General features: G+C 35.6%; 2 protein-coding genes across 4 annotated transcripts; both read left to right on the top strand.

Annotated features, from left to right (window-relative positions):
* The first annotated feature begins 1,734 nt into the window (after nt 1-1,734).
* On the top strand, nt 1,735-8,347 carry LOC132183768 (nuclear poly(A) polymerase 1). Its single transcript, XM_059597179.1, has 12 exons — nt 1,735-2,480; nt 2,577-2,654; nt 2,932-3,039; nt 3,171-3,233; nt 3,330-3,491; nt 4,918-5,031; nt 5,135-5,197; nt 5,279-5,608; nt 5,837-6,001; nt 6,118-7,089; nt 7,739-7,806; nt 8,053-8,347. Exons 1-12 carry the CDS (start codon nt 2,364-2,366, stop codon nt 8,093-8,095), a joined length of 2,283 nt encoding a protein of 760 aa, XP_059453162.1. The 5' UTR covers nt 1,735-2,363; the 3' UTR covers nt 8,096-8,347.
* Nucleotides 8,348-9,237: 890 nt separating this feature from the next.
* Nucleotides 9,238-12,587, top strand: LOC132183599 (uncharacterized). Of its 3 annotated transcripts, none has more exons than XM_059596952.1 (3): nt 9,238-9,499; nt 11,367-11,557; nt 12,219-12,587. In XM_059596952.1, exons 1-3 carry the CDS (start codon nt 9,338-9,340, stop codon nt 12,262-12,264), a joined length of 399 nt encoding a protein of 132 aa, XP_059452935.1. In that variant the 5' UTR covers nt 9,238-9,337; the 3' UTR covers nt 12,265-12,587. The 3 variants fall into 3 exon arrangements, with proteins under 3 accessions (XP_059452935.1, XP_059452934.1, XP_059452933.1); XM_059596951.1 differs by lacking the exon at nt 12,219-12,587 and adding an exon at nt 11,636-12,083 and having other exon boundaries at nt 9,239-9,499; XM_059596950.1 differs by lacking the exon at nt 12,219-12,587 and having other exon boundaries at nt 9,240-9,499; nt 11,367-12,083.
* Nucleotides 12,588-15,841: the final 3,254 nt, after the last annotated feature.

Below are 15,841 nucleotides of genomic sequence, written 5' to 3'. Positions count from 1 at the left end.
TATTTGAAAACTAACTCAAATAAATGAACAACCTTTGTTGACCCACTAGCTTGTTAGGGTTTTTTTATTATTATAAAAGAAAAAAAAATGATTTATAATTAGAATGGACGAACAGGTCACCCATGGGTTAAGTGGGTTAAATTGTTTATTAAATTGCTTAATTCAATACCTGAATTGATTCGAACTCGATTATATTAAATCTTAACTCATTAATTTTATGTTGGATTTCGTATCGAGTTTGTGGGTAATGTCAAAATTGCTAACCTTGCTTCTTACATGTTACATGAATACGTAAATGAAATAGATTTTAGGTCTTTATAGAACTTATACCTTAGATTCTTAGGAACTTAAACTTTTTAGATTTTGAGAAAATCTAAAAAAAATTTCAACATAAGGTTTGTAATTAATTTTATGATTCATTTTATTAAAATATCACACTTTAAATAGGAACATAATAACAACTTAGACTTTAGAGTAGAACTCCTACACCCACTTGGAGATAAACCCCTACAAAGATTACTGATGTAATGCTGACTCTAAAATAAATAACTAGATTGCAATACTGACTCTAACATAAATAACTAGATAATTGAAATAACTTATTTCTAATATAAAAATACTAATAACAAAACTAATCTTATATAAAACTTAATCCCTAACTTTACTTCTATAAGAACATTCCTTGCAGCCTCACCAAAACTATTGTTTAGTTATTTTGGTTAATTCCTTGTAGCCTCACCAAAACCATTTTTTGGTTATTTTGATGAGATAATTTAACAAAAGTGGCTTAAATCTTTACTTTTTATAGTCGCTACTTAAAAAAAAAAAAAGAAAAAGAAAAAAGAATTGAATAGTACTCACCAAATATAAAAAGTACTGTTCACTTATCTATTGATTAAATGACTCATTTTTCGCTCTTCCTTTTTGCTTTTCGTTTCTCTCTCTTTCTTTAATAGTTAAAAAAAGAATAAATAAATATTTGAAAAAGAATATTTAAATGAAATAGTGAAAGTTGATTGTTAAATAGTGAGGCTGCTGGGGTGTTATTAAAAAAGTGAGTTGTTAAAATAATAATAAAAAAAAAAGTACTTTTGGTTATTTTGGTAAATAAAATTTGGTGAGGTTACTAAAAATGGTTTTAACATTACCATTCTAACATTCATTTTAGATTTTCTCATCCTTTCTGAATTTGGCTTTAAGTGTGTGTGTGGATTTTTTTTTTTTTTGAAAATACAACTTATGTGTTTTAGTTTTTTCAATAGTTGAAATTTAATTGCAAACTTTTTATGAAACAACGAGAAAAAATGAAGTTAAATTTAAACCATTAAATGAGAGATGTTAGGTATTCTTCTAGTGTTTTTTTGGTGTTCTCTCAACTGTGATGTGACTTTTAAAATCACCGTTGAATTTAAGATTATCATTATTGACTTTTAATCTATTGGTAATTTTAAAAGCCACATCACAGTTAAAAAGACACTAAAAAAACACTAAAAAAACATTTAACATTTTTCTTAAAAATTTTACTGACACATGTATTCTAATGTTTTTTATTAATTAAAAAATTAATTGTCATGTAACTTAATTGAGAAAAAAATAAGAAGATTGAGGTAGAGAATCTGAGTTAAAAGAGAGAAATTCCCTGTAATCCCTCGCAGCGTTGCGTTATTATTGCTTTTGTGCCTAAAGAGGTTGGTTCGTTAACCTAACCGCAACACCTGTTGGGTTATCATATTATTTATTTCCTTCGCAACCCACTTTACCCCAAGAAAACACTCTCCTCTCTCTCTCTCTCCTCCTGAGATTTTTCGTTATCGCTTCATCGGTTATTTTGGGTTCGATATTTCGGACACTCGGTTGCTGAGCGTGGCCGAAGAGCCACCGCCATCCATACCCAAAGAGCTCGAAAAGGCGGGGGGAGACTATGGGCCTCTGATCTCGCTAGGCGGAATCTTTGTATTTTGTCTTCGGTGTGCTTGTTTGTTCTTCGTCTAGGGTTAGGGTTTCAATTACAGGCCCCAATTTTGCTATGTACTACGCTGTTCTGATGTCATCTTAGTATAAAAGATGTTAACTTTGGGGTTATCTACTTTGGTTGGTTTGTTATAGCTTTATGGTTCCCATTTGATTGTAGCTTTGGATTTTGTTTCCACCCAGTACTGTACAATCAAGGATTATTTCATTGTTATATTTTTTTTTTTGGTTTTTAATTTTATTTGTTTCTGATTTTATTTTCGTTGGAAAAAAAGGGAAAAATAAAAAAAAATCTGTGGAGCATTAAAAATAATTTGTTCATACCATCCCCGTATTGTCAAAAAAGAAAAAAGAAAGAATTAAAATTAGAGGCAGTTTATATATCTTTATAAATGGGGAGCCTTGGATTGATGAACCGGAATAATGGGCATCGGTTAGGCATTACAGAACCGATTTCTTTGGGTGGACCGACTGAGTACGATGTGATCAAGACCCGTGAACTCGAAAAGGTTCTATTTTCTTTGTTGTTAAATTCAATTTGACCCATTGATTGGTTTTGAATTTCATAGCTGAAAAATTGCTGAATTGGGGTTTTGGGTCTTCAGTATCTGCGAGACGCGGGACTGTATGAGAGCCAGGAAGAGGCTGTGGGTAGAGAGGAAGTGCTTGGCAGACTTGACCAGGTTTGATTTCTTAGTTAGTTGTTGCATTGCTACTTTGGTTGTTTGCTAAGAAAAGTGAGGAAAAGAAGATATTTAAGTTTTGTGTTGTATGTTGGTTTTAAGTTTATGAAAAAAAAAATGTTCTTATTCGAAATGAGCAATGTGATGTGAGCATGGTTCAGTTTTTCCACTGCATTTTTTTTTTTTTTTCAGACATGTTGTCGGCAATTTCATGAGAGCAACTATGAATTTGTTTTTCTGAATGCAATGCTGATGTTGTTGTTTAAAATTTAAATAGACTGTAAAGATTTGGGTCAAAACAATTAGCCGTGCTAAGGGGTTGAATGAACAACTCGTTCAAGAAGCGAACGCCAAGATTTTCACCTTTGGTTCCTATCGGCTAGGGGTATGCAACTCTTGCTCCTGTTATAAAAAGGGTTTCTTGTTTAAGTTTTATGTGTCGTTTACTCTTTGAATTATGGTTCATCCTACTTCCGTTTTGTACTTTTTTTTTTCTTCCCATTTTTGGTCTTTCAGGTGCATGGACCTGGTGCGGATATAGACACGCTTTGTGTGGGACCTAGACATGCTACAAGAGAAGTGCGATCAGTTGCCTATTTATGGTGCAACTATTTTTACTTTTCTTTTAGGTGGTATAGCCTTGTGAATTTAAAGAATTTCTTAAATTTGCTGTAGGAAGATTTCTTTGGTGAGCTACACAGAATGCTGTCTGAGATGCCTGAAGTAACAGAGTTGCACCCTGTGCCTGATGCTCATGTTCCAGTTATGAGATTTAAGTTCAATGGTGTTTCCATAGACCTTCTGTATGCAAAATTGTCACTCTGGGTTATTCCTGATGTAAGTGCTGGATTTATGCTGGCAGCCTCGGATCTGCGCCCTCTCCTTTTTATTTAAACTTTGGCTTATTGTTTTCTATCATTTGAGAAATTGTGAATGGAAGGAAAATCTTCATTTTGTAGGAACCATGCATATGTGTATAGTTTCTGATGTAATACAGAATATTTAGGAGAAAGATTTTAATTTGGATAATTTTTGAGTTCGTTGATATCTTTCTGTCATGGGGTAGTCCCTTCACTAAGATAATGTACAGAGCGCTATTTTGTGAATCCTCTTGATGAAGGTAACCAGTGGCCTGCCTGTTTGGCTTTAATGTATACCAATGCAGCCGGTTGATCCCTTTAGTAAATATTTTACGCTCACATAGTATTTCTTTGCTTGCCCAGAAAAAGATTTTCAACATATATGTCAATGCTAGTCCGTAGGTAATGTTTATTCTAATATACTTCTTAGTTAACGTAGCATTTGTTATGATGGCATAATGGCTAACATATTGTAGAAATCATTTGATCTTGTGCTCATGAGATAAGAAGGAAGAATTGCTTTTCCATGTACCAAAGTTTCCTTTATTCCAAGAAAAGTTATATCCTTATACTAGGTGCTTCTTTTCTTTCTTTTCCTACCTATCTTCTTTTTAGAATATTATCCGGTGTCAAAGTTTCAGTCGGAGCCTCACTCTATGCACTTAATTGCATATTTAGACCTATTATCTTGAAGAGTGTGCTAATATAAGCATTACTTATAGGCAATAGTTCTCATTCTTCATCTTGATATGAAACACCAAACCCTTTTCCCTCCTCTTTGTCCGCAAATTCTAGAGGCTAGAGGCTAATATAACTGTTGCTTTCTTCTATTGAGAAGGATTGGTGGAGTGCTAGAGACTAGAATAGAGGCCCAAATAGTATTAACTTTTCCTATAGTAGCACTATGATTAATGCATAGCACAGGGAAAATGTACCACACGTGATATGGTTAAAGATCTATTTTAGGATGAACTGAATTACGATTGTCTTTAGATGGTTGCTCCTCTGGAGACTGTGTTTAGGTAGTCTTACAAAGATATTGAATGTAGGGTGATTTCATCTTATGCAAGGTTAGACAAGGGATGTTATGATATAAATGCAAGGGTGCAGAGTGTTTTAGAATGCCCATTTGGAAAAGCTTCCCTTTTTTTGTCTGCAATCTGACAGTGGAGGTAGATCCTGAGGTTATTGTTGGTTGGGTAGAGGAGGAGAGGCTGCGAGGGATGCATTAAAATTATCAAACAGGTTTCTTACATGGTAGGATTGTCCAAATAACCTTGGAGTGGATCCAAAGGAACTAGTGTAATTTGATTTCTTGTTACCATGATGCCTAAAAGTCTGTATCTTGTGAGTTTACTTTGGTGTGTATGCATCTCTGTTTTTAACATATTACTCTGTTGCAGGACCTAGATATTTCACAGGATTCAATACTACAGAATGCAGATGAGCAGACAGTTCGTAGTCTTAATGGCTGTAGGGTCACTGACCAAATTTTGCGTTTGGTTCCAAATATTCAGGTGGTAACCGTTGCTTACCAAAATTACATGTACATATAAGTTTGAGTGTTGATTTTTCCATTACATTTATCTTCTCTAATTGCGCCTGTTTTCTGAAGTGCAGAATTTCCGCACAACTTTGAGGTGCATGAGGTTATGGGCTAAACGTCGCGGTGTTTACTCAAATGTAGGGTGTGATTTACTTTGGTTCTTATTTTCTTGCTATTTGTTCTCATTTATCAGAGTTTTTCCTCCTTGTCACGGGCAGGTTGCAGGGTTTCTTGGTGGTATAAACTGGGCATTGCTGGTTGCCCGCATCTGCCAGCTATATCCCAATGCGCTGCCCAATATGTTAATGTCTCGATTCTTCAGGGTCTATACTCAGTGGCGCTGGCCAAATCCAGTAATGCTATGTGCCAATGAAGAAGGATCTCTTGGACTTCAAGTTTGGGATCCTAGAAGAAATCCGAAAGATAGGTTCCATTTAATGCCTATCATAACTCCTGCTTACCCTTCCATGAACTCTAGCTACAATGTCTCATCAAGTACTTTGCGCATTATGTCAGAGGAGTTTCAAAGGGGGAGTGAGATTTGTGAGGTATGGTTCCATGATTTGATTGGTGATATGTAGTTTCTGCAACTCTGCTCACATGGAGGTCAGGATACAACAATTTCACATTATTTTGTCTGTTGATCAGATTGTGCACACACAAGCGTGCGCACATATTGTGATTTAAGTTGACCTCTTAGTTTAATCAACTTAAATTTCATAGTATTGTTCTTCTTGTTACTATTTTTGGCATTTGATGTTTGCTAGTGCTTGCAGGCTATGGAAGCAAACAAGGCGGATTGGGATACACTTTTTGAGCCTTACCCATTTTTTGAAGCGTATAAGCATTATCTACAAATAGACATTACTGCAGAAAATGATGATGATCTAAGAAAATGGAAAGGCTGGGTTGAATCTCGCCTTCGGCAGCTAACATTGAAGGTGAAAACTGTATTTTTTATGCTTGGTTATTTCAAGCTGTTTTGTTTTTGTTCTTTTATCCTGTTTCCTTTCCCAATATATGGATTCCTAATTCAGCTTATCGTTTGTAACTCTAGATTGAGAGGTATACTTATAACATGCTTCAATGCCATCCACACCCGGGGGATTTTTCAGACAGATCTAGACCTTTCCATTGCTGTTTCTTTATGGGTTTGCAGCGAAAACAAGGAGTTCCTGTGAATGAAGTTGAACAGTTTGATATAAGGTCAACTGTTGAGGAATTTAAAGGCAATGTCAACATGTACACTTTGTGGAAGCCTGGGATGGAGATCCGAGTATCCCATGTAAAACGCAGGGGTATTCCGAACTTTGTATTCCCTGGAGGGGTTCGACCTTCCCGCCCATCCAAAGTAACTTGGGTGAGTAGGAGTTCCGAACTGAAAGTTTCTGGTCATGCCCAAGATAATTCTCCTGAAGGTAAAGCAGTTTCAAATGGAGCAGATGATGGAAGGAAGAGAAAGCAGGTGGATGATAGTCTGGAGACTAACCTGAGAAATGCCAAGCGCTTAGCCGCTGTACCTCCATCTACGGGGGGAGTTCATGAAGGTAGCCCCCCTGTCAGCATTGCCAGCTCATGTTCTATGAAATTTGACAGTATGAATACCCACAGGTCAGAGGAATCGAGGACAGAGAAGTCTGAGAATAATTCACCTGACAGCTTAAAAAATATAAAAAATCTAGTGGAGGTTTCTTCTCAGAATTGTCAAGCTAATGGACCAGCAAAATGCAGTCCACCTAATGAAACTCCATCTGTTGCTGCTGATACAACAAGCTCTAGAGAAGCAGAGAATCTGGCAATTGAGAAGATTATGTCGGGTCCATATGTTTCCCACCAAGCTTTTCCAGAAGACCTTGATGAGCTTGAAGATGATTTTGAATCTAGAAATCAAGATAAAGATTCTAGAGGGAACAATAAAGGTAGCCCCATGGAGTCTTCAAAAGCAAATGCAGCAGTACCAGTTCCATCTACTAATGGATCTGCTTCTTCGAGCGGTTTATATGCGAATGGGAACTTAGAGGAGCTTGAGGTCTTATTCGCTAACCTTGTAACCTATTGTTTTGTCTGTAGTTGTCTCTATTTGGTTTTCCTGGTAGATCCTTTTTTCTGTTTTGTTTACATGTATGCTATTTCTGGTTATTGTAAATGGGTGAAACATGTTTTTTGATTGCTTAACCTCGAGGTAAAAAAAAGTTACAAGTAGAAAGTAGAACTCTACTATTTGGCTTATGCCAACTTGGATGAAAATCATTTGCTTTAATTTTTGGTGTTTCAAAGACTTGAGTTTCTAATGATATATGAACTCATTACCATTTGCAAAAGTTGTTTATAGAAATGAGCAGATTTTTTGGGCCCTGAGATTTTTCAAGTTAAATGACAAAATAAAGAAGATAAGCTTGTCAAAGTTTGATTTTGGTATCCAGACATCACCTTTCTGGTTTCAACTATTGGCAAATATAAGTATTATTCCATAAATTGCACTAGGTTATCTCTGGCTTCGTTTGATGTGGAGTCCTCACTGTTGTATATATGCTTATCCTGTCCCATTGTTGCTTTAGCCTTTTTTGGCTAATCTTGCCATTGCTAATTAGGTCTGCTCTTTTATGTTATATATATTCAGTGAAGCGGTTCTGACATTATTTACCATTTCTCTTTGCTTGTTTTTCCCCCCTTTAAAGCCCACTGAACTTGTGCCACCATTGTCAAATGTGACTCCTGCACCTGTGGTTCAAAAGCCACTAATCAGGTATCTTATTTTCAAAGCAATACTCAATAGCAATCTGTATCATGTGTGCCTATTCTTCAAAAATGTTATGCTTTTTATCTTAGCAGTGATTACCCTAGGTTCTTTTCAGTAACTTTAGTTTTCATTACTAAATCCAAGATACTCGAAAGTGAGTGCATTAGTGCTCAGGAGTGTATTTGTTACAACCTTTTCTTTATTGTGACGTCTTTATTTCATCTTCTTTCTTTTTGCCCCTCCTATTTGCAGGTTTAGCTTCACTTCCTTGAAAGCTACTGGCAAAAGCTCATAAAGGGATGCTGAGTGTTGGCTGGAGCTTAAGCCAGTGGAAATGTTTGATGTATATTAAGGAATTTTTTTTTTTTTTTTACTCCTTTTTGTAATAAAAATTATACAGTTAAATCTTGAGTTAGGCAAAGCCTCTTTTTACATGTATATGTACCTGACAATCTCAACCATTCCAGAGGGTAAAAGAATTTGAAAGCCTACTTGGTTAAGTTTATAATCCGCTGCCCAATGTCATGCTCTGAATTTCTTCCTTGTTTGCCTATTTTTTCTGCATAGTCTGTACGGATTTAGGTGTTGTTTATTTGTGAAGAGGTTTGCACTTCTTTTTATAGCAGCATCTGAAGAGTGGAGCTCTTTTAGTCTTTTTATTATTTCTTTATTGGACAATTGCCTGAATTATCTATATTTCACTTCTCATCACCATTTAGGGGTTCTGGTTTGATAAAATAAGTGAACTCAAGCCAAGCTTGTTGACATTACATTTAGTGTTGGTTGTGAACATCCTTCTTAAAACTTGTTCAATGTTAGAACCTTTTGCTAGGATTAGAAGACCTTTACTAGTTGCAAGAGGTCCAGCATATTCTTTCTTTAAATGATATAAGAGCTCACTTTATTGGGAGTTTTCTTGTCATACTACTGAATTCTTCTTAAACTGCACCGATACATTCTTGAATTCTTCAAAGCGCTTTTAGCTGTAATAAAAAGGCCTCCAGCAGAGTATTACCAATGTAGCGTTCAATAACCTATGTTTGGGCCTCTTAGGTTGTTGGACTAGGCCATGTAGAGAAGATGAATCATGAATTACAACCGGACTTTGATCCGCAGCCTCTTGTGGGCCATATACCTAAGAAAATATGATTTACTGATGAAGATTTTGTGATCCTTTTTTTAATAAAATTTTGGCCCAAAATCATGATTAAGTTTGAGTCAGAGTTGACCTCTAAAATCGTGCCACATGAACCTCTAAAACTATGAGCAAAAAATCAGCCCTACACACCCCCCTAGAGCCTAGAGGACATCCATTTGATATAAAGCCAAAATCTTAGGCTCAACTAAATAATTTAATAAGCCTAAATAAAAAGAGAATTTATTATTCTCCAACCGTCCAACGTTAGTAGACAGATTATCATGTCGGGTTTTGTCGCGTGCTGGCAAACGCCACTTGTTGTCTGCTGACTTCCTTGTCTTCTTTCTTTACTCTTTCCCCCATCTGCACTCTAGAGAGAGAGAGAGAGAGAGAGAGAGGATGGAAGAGGCACAGTTGGACTATGTTCTGGTGCCATTGGGTCTATTTGTGTTTGGGTTATACCACATCTGGCTTCTCTTCACCATTCACTTCTATCCCAGACGAACCGTCATTGGCCTCAATGCTGAGTCTCGCCACCAGTGGGTCTTTTCCATGATGACCGTTAAGTTCTTCTCTCTCTCTCTCTCTCTCTCTGTGTCTCTCTCTTGTGTGTGTAGTTTTAAGCTTTAATCGGTAGATGTGGTTTTTGTAGCTTTTTTGTAATTTTACAGGTTGTACAGCACCTTTAGAAATGATTTAAGCTGATAGTGAAATTGATGGCACACAAATATTTTGATAGATTGCTACCTTAATGGCATTATCCATGTATTGGGGTACCATAACATGGGTCCGCCATGCTTTATCTTATATTATTAAGAAAAAAAGATAAATACTTTAAAATAAATTTTTGTTATAAGGGAAGACCCATTTGTTGTTTAGCATATGATTGTGGCTATTATAAAGTGTGGAGATGTTTGCCTTTTTTTTTGGACTGTGGGCTATGATTCAGTGGTGATGCTTTCTCTTGAGGAGAGAGTTTGTTTGGCTTTAAAGGTGGCCTTGCAATTGTAGAAATTAATCTCAATTTGGATTATTTTAAGGCTGAGAACCATTAGAAAATATTGGTGAATGTGGGTCCTGCTAGTAGATGATTTTGGACCCATAGACTAGGCAGAAAGGAAGAAGCAAGCTTTGGAACCTCTCGTGATATTGTTATTGTGAGATTTGTAATCTGTCTCCCAGGAAAAAGAAGAAGAAGAAAGAATAAAGAGAGAAAAGCAAGAGTTATAAACCACCATATTTGGCATATGACATTCCCATAAGACCATATGCTGTAGCCTGCCAAGGACCAAAGAGGGTGTGCCCATTAATATCATATCCTGGTGGAGAAAGTCAGTAAACTGTTGCAGATAAAGAAGAAACATGAACTTAACTGTGACTCATTTGGAAGAGAAATTCTCATGTAGAAAGATAAGCAAAATCTGTCACAAGGGTGAGAATCTATGCTTGCAGCAGCAGCAGGAATTTCTGAAGGAAAAAAAGAAAAAAAGAAAAAAGTAAAAAAAAAAAGGAAAACTCTTTTTGGCCAATCTGATGTAAGAGTATCTTTTGAAATAGGAGTTTTTAAATGAGACTTCAATGGAATTTAACTGAGCTAGATGAATTATTCAATTGCTTTCACTGGACAGAGGTGAAAGGAAAACTTGACAACAAAAGAGAAAGAAAAAGGAATCTTCGTTAATAATTGAAGTTGGCAGAAAAAGAGGCAAATTTTAAATGCGGTTCTGTAAATCTTAATTTATATTCAGAAGATCTCAGAGCAGACCATTGGAGATGCATTTGCCTTCCAAAGCTATGCCGGTTGGAATAGTTTCTTTATGATTCTTGGATATGCTTGGCAAATTTGGAGGGACTATGTAGAGGCTAAGAAGTCATCTTAACTTAATGTCTTCAGAAAATTCTTAATTCTGGTTATTCATTGCAGTTTATGGTCGACTTATAATTCCTTGGATCTAATAGAGATAATTATTAAGATTATAAGGAAAAATATTGCAGAGGAACATTTTTTAAGAAGAGTGATAACTTGATTATTATCAAATAGAAATAGCTATAGCTAATGACAGACACTTTTAGTCACATGTAAATAACAGGAATCACATATCAAAATGATGCCTGAGGAGTGTAGGATCCCTTTTTGACTGTTTTTTATATGATCAAACTACATAGATGGTGATGATAGCTCTTGTATGACAGTTCTGAATGCATGTGTTCTCTTGGATGAATAATTTACAACTAAAATAATTTCTGGCTCCCATAAAGTACATCAGTTTCAACCTGATGATGTAAATATTGAATTCCAATACTTCTTCCGAAAGCTGACACTAATAACTCCATAGTAGTCCAAATAACTTGTTTAAGAATAATGGATGTTAGCATTCAAGCGTTTGCCCTTTAGTTTTGAGAATTGACTCCACTGCATTCTTCTCAGGACCCCTTGAAGAATGGTGTTTTGGTTGTTCAAACAATTCGCAACAACATAATGGCATCTACACTATTAGCAACAACAGCTATTACTCTCAGTTCACTAATCAGTGTTTTTGCAAGTAGTTCATCACAGTCTAGCAACACATCTTCACAATTAGTTTACGGCAATAAGACTTCCATCGTCTCTTCAATCAAGTACTTTTCTATCTTGCTCTGCTTCCTTATTGCCTTCCTTTTCAATGTTCAGTCTATAAGATACTATGCTCATGTTAGCTTCTTGGCCACTGTGCCTACGTGGAAAGACAATAAAGAGTCTATTGAGTATGTTGCAAGAAACTTGAATCGAGGAAGCCTCTTTTGGTCCCTTGGGTTGCGAGCATTCTACGTGTCATTCCCTCTCTTCCTCTGGATTTTTGGTCCCATACCCATGTTCGTTTGCTGTTGCATAATGTCATGTATACTCTATTTCTTGGACACCACTAGCAGTTTTACACAGCATCTTCACAGCCTCTCAATCAGACAGGTTACCAAAAGCGATGATGTGGAATTAGCCGCTGACTTATCGTAAGTTCTGCTGGATACTGCATAATAATGTTATAATTGGTAACTGATTGTTAAACTTTAAGAGACCAAATCATATATATATATATATATATATATATATTGCTTAAGAGACCAAATCATATATATATATATATAGAATTTCTGTAGGTTGTTTCAATAGATATGCCATGTGTGTGTTTGGATTCTTATTTTGGGAAATGTAGTTTGAAAATCTCTGTGGAACTCTTATTAAGTCTTGCATTAGTAATTTGAATTGTTTGGTTAACTATGCGTAACTTTTATTCATGCACAGAAGTGCAAATGCCAATATCCCAGAGAGAAACAACACAGTAAATTGAGATGTTGTTTTGGTAGTTGAGAGTATTTGTGCAACTTACCTGCTTTGGAAGTTTTTCTGGTAAAGAAAAGAATGTTAATGTAGGAATCCTTATCACCATGGCAAGCATTGGTAGCTTATAATTTTGGCTTAGCACATTAAACTATTGTTTTTGCTTTTGTAAGGACATGATAGAAGTGATAATCACCAGCAGTTATTTGAAGATACTGACAAGATAATGCATTATAGATATAATGTCTGCAATTACTTTCAATGTTTAAGAAGAGAATTAATTTTCTCTAGTGTGAATTCTATCGTTCGCTATGTGAGTTGTTGATTTCCTGATGATTGGCTATTTCACTTATGATTTCTACAATAGAAAGCACTTTAATTGAGTTATGCATTGATCTATATTAATTATATGACTTCTACTATCAATTGGCTTGTCAACGTATATTTTCAGCTGAAAACCATGCATCTTCGAAAACCATGCATCTTCAAAAAGTTTGTTACCAAATGATGTGCCATAATTCCATGAGATTTATTATTTTGGAAAATGTGTCACCAACTCATAGGATTGTGAGACATCATTTAAGAACCAACTTTTAGAGAGAAAATTTGAGAAGTATAGCATTTTTCATTGATAAGAGCTATTAATGTTGCCTATGTAATTTTCACGCCCTCTAGCCTCTCTAGGTGAGGAGCGATGGGCAGCCCTCCTCCTGTGCGAAATTTCCTTTCTTTTTACGATGTGAGGGTCGACAGTCCTCTAGGACTCGAAGGTTGCCCTCCATTTGGTAAGGGTGAAAACCCCTTTTTTAATCTTATTTTATCTTTTGTTTTTGTTTTTTTTAGTCAAAGGGTAAAACTATAATCTTACAATAGGCCGAGTCATCAGCTATTCCATGTGTCAATCAGCAATTTGTGTGGTATGGATCCACGAATGCATCTATTGGTTTCCTTGAAATGGCTGACTGTAGGGACCATTTTGGATGAATTACTTGCCCCAATGATTTTTAAGATACCTTTGACAACCTAATAATATTTCCTTGTTTTCTTCATTATTTTTATATAACTTTCAACTTGGTGTTAAAGCCCTATGGTCCAACAATGGCTGAAGGAATTCGTCTCTCACAACTCATGTAAGTAGCTCAACTCAAAGAAACTCCAGAGTCTCAATATAGGGTTCTCGAGGAACTAGTCCAGAACATGAGTAACTTGGCTTCAAGTTATGACTGTTTGGCTCACTTTACAAAGAAGAACCCACTTCGAGGATTTGTTAATTGGCAAGATATGGCCTTTTATTTATTTATTTATTTCAGGAAATAGGGTAATTCATACGCGCACTTTTCGTCTTGATTTTCCTAAGTGCTAAAGATAATTATTACAATGGATAAAGTACTAAAACATCAAAACATCAAAAACAAAAAAGTCTAACATCTAAGTCACAAAATCCTCAACGATTACAGAGTATTAGATACCACATATTGATAAATCCTATGGGGAGTACAACCCAACTCAAGACCACCGGTCTCCATGACAGCAACCAACTCAAGGTCATTATGAAGATCAATCTAGCTAGGTCATCCGAAGACATCCTCTTGCTCATTCGTCCAAGAACCATCCTCAGGGGTATAACCAGCTATAAAACAACATATGTTTTATAGGTGGAAATAAGTAAGCGTAAGTCCATGACTTAGTGAGTAATAATACACATGAATGGAACGTTATTCATGTAGTGAACCCAATTGTTTATCAAAAGTCTATAAATCACAAACAAGAATAAAGTAAGTCATCTTAGTTTCAAGATCACATGACATGAATATGCAGTATAAATATAGTACATTATAATTAAGAGAAGTATGCCATAGTTTAACTTTTATATAGTCTATACAAGCCCTTAACCTTTCTTGGTAGGATTGACGTTGTCTCGAGGGATCTATAATACAATAATAGTATTCCGAATAGTGTTGCGTGCCATCATATACTAGCAATCCGACCAAGTTCGACCCCGGGTGACCCATGCTACTAGCAAAACTGTAATGGTGACCACTAATCAAAGATGGTTGTGTCCGGTCACAAAATAACCATTGAATCCAAGACCAAATAATAAAAGTAAATAGATTTGACTATATGGCTAACCCTTATAATAATAGTAAGTCCATTGTGGTTAGCTTGCAGTTACCGGTGTATCATGTTATATGATGCAATTTAATTTACAGTTTTTATATGCATGCATTTTACAAACTAATCATTTTTATTATCTTGTTATTCATCAATCATTTTCACAAAAATATAGTTCACAATATTCTAAAATATATTTCATTTGAGTCGTAAAGAAGTACGTTTGATATATAAAATAATTATGCTGCAAAGCAAAGTAAATAACACGTATCCGTGTGAGTTTTACTCACCTTGGTCGTAAATGATCATTCTGGTGGATCAATGAATGTTCAGTTAATGTGTTGGTCATTCGAATTGAATTGAGCTTCAATTGTTCAGTAACCCTATAGAACGTTTGGTGATATTGCATAACCTCTATTTTCACTAAAGGTCCAAACTTTTCCTAGTCTAACACAACCTAAGGTTCTTCCAAGGCACTAATGAAATTATTGAAGGCACTAATGAAATTATTGGGAGATAAAGCGGTTATGAAGTTTGTTTTACAAAGAGTACATTAATATACATAATTGAACACAATTCTAGCCCAAAAGCCTAAGCTAATGGGCTAAGGTCCACTTAGATATATTAAGTACTATTTTCTTTTATATTTTCTCAATGTGGGACACAACACTCAAAAGTGCACTCACAACACAAATGATCTTAAACCACAATAGCACTTCCATGCATAGAAAAGTATATCTACAACCATCAACTAACTAACCCATCATTAACTTCATAATAAAGCTTAACACAACTCTAAAAATAAAAACCCATAACCTAGATCTACAAGATAAAGTTGTATAAACAGTACTAATAAAAACTTAACAAGTTGATAACATTAAACCAAATGAGTTTATGGTTAGAATATTACCTTTTGAAGAAGATAAGACCAAGATAACCCTTCTTATCTCTCTCAAACCTCCACTCCCTCTCACTCTTAGGTTATGAGGTGAAGAGGGCGACCAAAATGGGAGGTCTAGGCGTAGAGAGGAATTTCCTCTCATGGTAGTCCAATAGGTTGAGATGTTCAGGGTATAAAAATTAAAACTGTCAGACACGCGATCGAACCTTTGGGATACGACTGTCGAACGTTTGTCATCCCATTGGAACATTTGGGATCCCACTGGAACAGTTGGCGTCCCACTAGAATGTTCGGAGTCCAATGCGTTCGGACTCGAGTGTTCGATGTTCCAACCAAACATTTGGCATAGGAATTCCCTAAAAAGTCCCCAAAACTCCATTTTTCACACTCAACCAACACCAATATCAATTATACCAATTGTGAAATATTTAAACTAGGTTAAACATTGGGGGTATTACAAGACCATTACAAAGTTGAGAGAAACTACGTCAGTTGAAGAGTATAATTCTCAATTTTAGGTTTTTGCAAACCGGACTGAAGGTTTGTTGGAGGTCTTCATGATTAGTTGTCTCAT

The sequence above is a fragment of the Corylus avellana genome, chromosome ca6 (assembly GCF_901000735.1).
Source record: "Corylus avellana chromosome ca6, CavTom2PMs-1.0".
NCBI classification, from domain to species: Eukaryota; Viridiplantae; Streptophyta; class Magnoliopsida; order Fagales; family Betulaceae; genus Corylus; species Corylus avellana.
Note: the sequence above shows the minus strand (reverse complement) of the source record. Positions and strands in the feature narration are given on the sequence as shown.

Excerpts from the sequence above, each read along its gene's own strand:
- LOC132183768 (XM_059597179.1), top strand. The coding sequence starts at position 2,364 with ATGGGGAGCCTTGGATTGATGAACCGGAATAATGGGCATCGGTTAGGC. Across the intron at positions 5,032-5,134 it reads GTTTGGTTCCAAATATTCAG|AATTTCCGCACAACTTTGAG; the intron begins GTGGTAACCGTT and ends TCTGAAGTGCAG. Across the intron at positions 7,090-7,738 it reads GGAACTTAGAGGAGCTTGAG|CCCACTGAACTTGTGCCACC; the intron begins GTCTTATTCGCT and ends CCCCCTTTAAAG.
- LOC132183599 (XM_059596950.1), top strand. The coding sequence starts at position 9,338 with ATGGAAGAGGCACAGTTGGACTATGTTCTGGTGCCATTGGGTCTATTT. Across the intron at positions 9,500-11,366 it reads GGGTCTTTTCCATGATGACC|GACCCCTTGAAGAATGGTGT; the intron begins GTTAAGTTCTTC and ends CATTCTTCTCAG.